Here is a 7962-nt window from a genome sequence, read left to right on the forward strand (position 1 = left end):
TTGCAACAATGATCTATATGGTCCCAGATTATATCAATAACGTCACAACCTCTACCCCGATATAACACGAATTCGGATATAATGCGGTAAAGCAGCGCTCTGGGGAGGGGGGGGGCGGGGCTGTGTGCTCCGGCGGATCAAAGCAAGTTCGATATAACGCGGTAAGATTTTTTTGGCTCCCAAGGACAATGTTATATCGGAGTAGAGGTGTATGTGATCATGTAATTAAATACTGTATCATAATACACAGGCACAAGGATGCTGAATTAATAGTGCCCAGGCAACCTTAATTCTGTTATTTCCTAACTTTTGATTGCTTGACTTTCCAACCTTAACATCCTTTAGTTTTGTATATGTAGTTGTATCTGAAATTAAGATACCAGAGTCCTAATTATTTTAGAAACCTATTAGTACTGTCTTTCTATGTGTCTCATGCGTTGTACTAAGATAAAAATATGGACTTTTAATAACTCTGTTAATACAGGTACAGCCTGACTGTTTGGACAGGAAGGCATGATGAGTACTCCATAGAAGACCTGCTCTACCTCAGAGAGAACTTTGATAAAAGTAGGGTTTATTATGATATTTTGGAACCACAAAACTCTGAATTCAGAAAGGCCATAGGAATAGAAGTATGAATATAAAGGAAATAGACACTGACACTATAAATAGTAAATGAAACTATGAATTCACACTACTGTGGCTCTTTTGGGTAATATTGATTGCTAATTTGGCTCATGAACAACTGAGGTCTGAGTATCGCTGGTATAGGTATACATGGCCCTCACTCAGTTCAGAGGACTGGACTAGATGCACTCTCAAGGTTCCTTCCTGATCTACATTTCTGTGATTTCTTCTACACACTCATCTCCACTAGTTTCCTGTGAAGCAGTGGGTTTATTTTAAGGGCTCATCTACACAAATGTACACCATAATAACTAAATCTATTGTAATTTACTTCTTTTGTTATTTCAGTGCAAGTCTGCATGTGGACACTCTTATTTTGGAATAAGAGCATTGAAATAGGACACTTATTCCTATGTTCACATGTTACCCCAAAATTTGGACCCGAGGCACCCAATAATGGCCTGCCTATAACTGTAAACAAATTGTCAATTTAGCCTGTCTTAATGGGTAACAGGAGGTGGCCTGCCCTAGAGGAATTGCCCAGGTTTTACCAGGGAGTTTGTCTCTGCCCCTCAGAGGTCTGCCCAGGACAGATTAGTTCTGTCAAACCGTGAGAGGACCCGGATACAGGCTTCCGCTCAAAGGATTGACGCTAAAGCAGTAATTCTTCAAAAACAAAGTAACATTTATTTAAAGGAAATATTCAGTTACAATACATTTAATAATCAAGAAAGAATGCATTGTGAAACATAACCCAGAGCATAGTACAGTTGCACTGCATTTAGAAATCATATAGGGAGGCAACACGACAGACTACATAAACTATATAGCTGATACAATGTTGCACAATACAATACACATAGACCCTTTATGCATATGTATAAAGCCTTAATGCAGTGCTACAATATAATACCAAACTTATTACAATGTAACATACAGAACCCTTTTACATATGTATAAAACTGCATTACAATATTACACATTAAAGAACATTACTAAATAACATTCTATGGGTTCTGATCAGGCAATCATAGAATGGGTGGGGTAAAATCCATTCAGACACAGACATTCAGTTTTATTTACAATCAGTCCCATGCATTCCTTATCATTAAGAAGGAATTATACTTTCTTTCTTTCTAAAATCCCTCTGCACCGTCTATGGTCCTTCTGCTCTGTCAAGGATTTCAGTGATATTCAGTCTGCTGCTGCTCCTCTGCTCTCCGTTCTCTGCTGCTGTCTTCTGCTCCGCTCTCCTGCTCACCCACACACCTACCCTGAAGCCTGTCAACTCTCTGCCTTGTATACTATTTTTGATCTTTTCTGATTGGTTGCTCTTTCTCAATACTAGTAATTAGCATAGTTCCTCTCTATGGGGTGATACCTATTCAGCCAATCAGCTTTACCTGTCATTTGAGCCAGACCTGGCTGAGAACCTCCTTCTTACCTGACTGACCCATCCCTTAATCTCACCCTGCTGAACTTTATTTCACCCCATTGGGGGAGGTGAATTTTACAATGTTTTCTCTCTTCTTTGCATATTGACAGCTGCATGGCTGACACCTCTCCTCGGTGCTGCTAATTTTCTTACACAGCATAGAGCAACTAAAAGCCTCTTGTATCAGTCCCCTCCTTGGTGGGTGATATACTTATTTATCAACCCACCACTTGTTTAAATAGTGAGTTCAGTGGATGTTTGGTCTTGTCCAGTATTGGCTCAAGGCTCTCCTGTGAGACCGAGCAGATACCTCTTCTTACTGGCACAATTCCTCACCATCCTTGAGTCTCACTAGGGTCACACTTTCCTGTGTGCCATTATAGTTTCTTTTAAGGCTTGTGGACTGTACATGCTTTAGCTGCTTAAATTTTTGTTTGACCCAGCACACCAGGATAATAAGCATAAATGTCATCATAATCTGAAATGCTAATACTATCACAACAGGCTGTAAAATTGTATTAAAGAATCCTGTTGCTCTAGGAGACCATCCCAAGAACACTTCCCACCTGTTATTTTTGGTATCACTTTTTATACACTCTATAGTGTGCTCAGTTTTCTTAGAGAGTGGTGAAGAGTAATCATAGCCTTTTGTGCATTTTCCTGAGCCCTTTGTTGTTGTCTTTGTAAGTCAGGATGATCCATTAATTGCTTAACTAAACTTATATTTATTCCCAAAGGTATTGGATCAACCTTTTTATATATCTGATACTGATCCCTAATTTCCTCATTACCAATTTCAGGTAGCATGAATTTGAAATTCCAACCAATCATCGAGGTGATATTACAACAACATTTGTTTTCATAAGGGTTATGAGTTACATTGAATATATGATTAACTTGAACAATTTACAACATCTTCTAACACATACACATTTATTTCCAATATATATAACGACGGATCCATTAAATGGGAAAGGATCTAGCTGATAATGGCATTTTCCCCTTTAGTCACTTAAACATACATCATATGGCTGGATTGTATCACTATTACAAATGTATCCAATTCCACATTCTTCCATACAGGCCTCAAGTTCCACAGTTTTCCATGTACGGTTTTGCCTTGTGGCCTATAGTGTTTGTTCTATTGGTTGCATTATACTATTATTAATATTTAACCCTAGCATTACAATAGGAGATATCCATTCTATTTGGGCATTGGACATTATGACTGTATGTAGTAATTTGATTCATTTGAGGATTATATGTGAAATTTATCATTTTCCACCAGGAATATAACTTTTATTCCGCCCTAGTGGCATATTTCCACATTATACTTCTTATTTCTAAAGGTAAAATTCCTCTCATCCCATCTCTTATTATGTCTTTCACCACATCATTAGTCCAAGTCTGTGCTTGTATGCAAGCCAGTGCCATGGATACATTGCTTTGTAATACCTCTACGATATGTAGTATGGCTAAATAATCAGCCTTTTGTAATTTTTCTGAGCCAGGGAATAAACTTGCTATTAGGTGATGGCGAGTGCTTATGTAATTTGAAGATGTTTTGACAAAGCTCCCAAGTGTTGTCCTACTGCATTTAATTTATTAGCCAATACTTCTACATCTATGCTATTCAACACTCCGAGTTCTGTACCTGCTCTTCCTAGAGCTGTATCTATTAAGCTTCTTTTTTTTCTATTAGTGGTGGCTTTTAATAAAAGTTGGATTTCTGTCCATTTTTTCCATCCCACAAACAGATTCAGTGTATTTAATACATTGTGGCTATATGGATGAAATGTTCATAGAGACTAAATCTATTATTACCTTTTTCAGGAAATAAGTGGGGTCTATTATTAATTGTGTTTTAACATCCTCTCTTACTATATAAAGACCAATGTTAATTGGTTTAGGTTTGGATATCCATACAATAGTAAAAGTATAATTGATCTGAGGGCCAGTAATTCTCCATGTTCCATTTCCACGACTTTTTGTTTTAATTACACTACCTTCATCCCAATAGACAAATAAAACTTGTCTTGTACCATTTCCCTTACATTCACTACCCCCTATTATTTGTCTATACCAGGGATTGGCAACCTTCAGCACGCCAAGGTAAGCACCCTGGCAGGCCGGGCCGGTTTCCTTACCTGCCGCGTCCGCAGGTTCGGCCGATCGCGGCTCCCACTGGCCACGGTTCGCCGCTCCAGGCCAATGGGGGCTGCAGGAAGCGGCGCGGGCTGAGGGATGTGCTGGCCGCCGCTTTCCACCGCCCCCATTGGCCTGGGACAGCAAACCGCGGCCAGTGGGAGCTGCAATCAGCCGAATCTGTGGACGCGGCAGGTAAACAAACTGGCCTGGCCCTGGCGGGCCGTGGGCAAAGGTTGCCGATCCCTGGTCTATACCAAGGTGCTTGCAGGCTCAATTGATTCCTAAATGCTACTTTTGCTCGTGTTTCACATTGAGTGCTTACTCTACTGACTCCTCCTTGGGGGTCAGTGACATTAAATAAAGTATCCTTCATTTTAACATTGTTGTGAGCCTATTTTAATAATTATTCTTTATCTTTTGTCCATTTGGGGGCATACCATGCTATGAAAGCACATGAAGGGCTTTTCCCTAAAATTTGTGTACAGTTATTTATTCCAGTGTAATTTCATACACAAATCCCTCCTCCTATGTACCATAGCATAGGTTTACCTTTCCCTTGGCCATCATTTATAATTGTCTTATTTTGCTGTGTCAATGACATATCGATTATATGTGCCCATGTTTCTCCCTTGTTTACCCAAATCCATTGACATTTTTGTCCACTTAATATTACAGAAATTTGGATAATTTTCCCTTTATCCCATGGAGTAGGTGGGTTTATCCATTGAGTATGGCCCTCTTTCATATTTAATATTTTGGTTTGATGTACTAAACTCCATTTCTTCTTATCTATATCCGAGGACCATTTGCACATCATTGTAATATTATTTTTCCCTTCTTTTGCCTGGATGCTATTTGTTAGTATTTTAATTACAAAAGGGATACTATTATCCTTTCTGGGGCTACCAAGAGACTATCATAACATGCGAGTATTTCAGACTTGTCTATTAGTGCACATTGGCATTGTCCGGTTCTTACTGCCTTTCCCCGTATTGCACCTTTTCCTTCTATAGCTGCCCAGTCACATTTTGTTGACTCTGATGAGGGATGGTCATGGGAACCTAAGGTTCCCTTGCTTAGAGGGGCAAATATAATAAAACACTTATGAATATTGTCTGCAATAAGCGTTTTGCCTGAGTGATTTTGTGCAATAACATTTATAGCCCTTATAGGTCCCATTAAGATTTTTATTATTCTGAAGTTTTGCACTTATTTCTGGAATTGTAAACAACCCTCCCACCCCACACACATTACTATTGGCAGTAGCCATGGGCGGCAGGTGAAGCTTCCACTCAGGGAGGTTATCTCCCAGTCCTCCTCCTCCTGCCTGCGGCCCCAGCCACGCTCCACCCTCACTCCGCCCCAGGCCCTGCCCCTCCCCAGTTGCCTCATGTCTCCCACTTTCCCTGCTCACTCCCCACCTAGCAAGCAGGGGGGACTGAGCAGGGAAAGGGGGACTGGACGAGGGGAGGGGGGAGGAGGAGTGGAGAGGATGAACCTGGTGAGCAGCGACTGAGGCTGGGGAGGGGGAGGAAACCCATGCAGCAAGCAGGGAGGGGGCTAAGTGGGACTGCGGCGAGCGGCAGGGGAGCTGAATGGGGCGGGGGGGGGAGGGGAGGGGAGGAACCTGGGGAGCAGTGGCTGGGGTGGAGAGGAGGAAACCCACACAGCAAGTGGGGGCGGGGGGCTGAGAGGGGAACTGTGGCGAGCGGCGGGAGGCCGAGCAGGGAGAGGGAAGAGGAGTGGAGAAGAGGAACTGGCAAGGCAAGTGGCTGTGCAACGAGAACAAGTGGGGGAGGAGAGTGGGGCCTGGACATGGGGATGGGGCCAAGTGGGGAGGGAGCCGAGCGGGGAAGAGAGGAGGAACTGGTAACGGCAAGCGGCAGTGGGGCTCTCAGGAGAGGGAGTTGGAGATGGAGTGCTGGAGACTGGAGCAGTGGCAGCTGAAGAGAATGCTGAGCTTTATCTTTTATATGCCCCATGCAGGTTCCGGGGTGGCTGAGGAGGCTGTACCTGCTACTCAGCTTCCTGGGTTCATTAGTAATTTCTCTGGGGAGTCCAATGGACCCATGCAGCTAAATAGCAGATACAGCCTCCTCAGCTGCCCTGAAACCTGCAGAGAGTATAATAAATAAGAAAAAAACTTGCGGCAGAACACAGAATCCCGCTTCAAGCAGGGAGGGGGAAAGGTGGGGCCAGCATGGCCCAGGTATTTGGCAGCAGCGGCGGCCTATTATACCCGCCACCCATGGCAATAGCCATTTGATTGAACTTGGTCCATTGAATTGTCGTTTTTGATTTCTTTGCATCCAAATTCGCACACTAGCAGAATCCAGCAGTAGCCACAAATACCCAGAAGAGCCAGGATGAATAGAACTGCATCTTCCACCATTTGGCTTTTCTTGTCTGTAAGATAGGAATAACAAAAGACCCTTTTTCCTTTATAAAAGTATGTATTATTTAATTAAACATTAACTTTATGAAAATATATGTAACATATACATACAATACAATTTATTCTGTTTTACCTATCTATAACTCTACTATTTTTAACTATTATTAAACTATTACTAATACATATACTAACCAACTATTTTAATACAATAATACTATGACTACCTATTTTAACAACAATTTTTTCCTGTTAATTGGTATTCTAGAATATTCTATTCCCCACATTGATCAGACAATCCAACATTCCTATAATATCCAACCTGATTATTGCATATGACCCTTCCCTCCCGGTCCATCAGGCAAAGCTAGACATTATTCAATTGTTGGAATCCTACATTAATTGATATTGGTCTGGTTAGGGATATTGGGGTCTGTCCTCCTAATGCTCTCATAACCATATATAAGAACATAAGAATGGCCATACTGGGTCAGACCAAAGGTCCATCTAGCCCAGTATCCTGTCTTCTGACAGTGGCCAATACCAGGTGCCCCAGAGGGAATGAACAGAACAGGTAATCATAAGTGATCCATCCCCTGTTTCCCATTCCCAGCTTCTGGCAAACATCCGAGGCATATTGCACAAAGTCAAAGCCTACTGCTGTGTTTAAAATTGAAATATTAGACCCCATATCTAAGTAACAGAGCATTTCCACCTCTGCTGAATTAACTCTTATCTGGAAGACCTTTGATCCCAATGGGTCCAAAAACAGCTGGGCTATCACCATAGGTGACACCTGCTCCTCCTCTGGCTCTTTGTCTATGCCACTATCCTCGTCTTCTGCAGCTGCTATTACTTCTAATAGTCCTTCTACGGTCATATCTAATATTCCCTGTTCATTTAATTGTGGGAGGTCCTCAAACCCCTCTCCTGCCATGCTTCCTTTCCTTCCTTTCTCACTCTCTCCTTTTTCTTTTTCTTTTTCTTTCTGTCTTTATTAAATTTAAACAAAAAATTACCCCACACATTTTATTATTATTATTTTATACACATCCCCCGCCCCCCTTTTTTTGGATTAAATCTTATATTACTCTATTGCAGTGGTTCCCAAACGTTAACAACCCGCGAACCCCTTTCACTAAATTGTGAAATCTCATGAACCCGCTCCTAAAAATGAATATTTCCAGAGATTTAAGTTTAATTTCCTCAGTGTGATGGATGCGCTTGCTTTGCTCTGCATAGCTCTTGGAAGTCTGGAACCACTGGAGAAAGATAAAGTCTCAGGTCTGGTTTGGCATCAAGTCTGTTTCTGTATTTGGTTTTCAGATGTACATATGAGGAAAATGCTTTCTCGCATAAG

At 41.7% G+C, this 7962-nt stretch overlaps 1 protein-coding gene across 1 annotated transcript in view; it reads left to right on the plus strand.

Annotated features, from left to right (window-relative positions):
* Window positions 1-2115, plus strand: part of FAM151B (family with sequence similarity 151 member B) — a 38561-nt gene extending 36446 nt beyond the window's left edge. Inside the window, exon 7 of the mRNA XM_029910922.1 lies at window positions 485-2115. Coding sequence (XP_029766782.1) covers window positions 485-638 — 154 coding nt within the window. The 3' untranslated portion in view covers window positions 639-2115. The remainder of the gene's footprint in view (window positions 1-484) is intronic.
* Window positions 2116-7962: the final 5847 nt, after the last annotated feature.

Source organism: Terrapene carolina, unplaced genomic scaffold (assembly GCF_002925995.2).
Source record: "Terrapene carolina triunguis isolate 2854851 unplaced genomic scaffold, T_m_triunguis-2.0 Scaffold69, whole genome shotgun sequence".
In the NCBI taxonomy this organism is placed as follows: domain Eukaryota; kingdom Metazoa; phylum Chordata; order Testudines; family Emydidae; genus Terrapene; species Terrapene triunguis.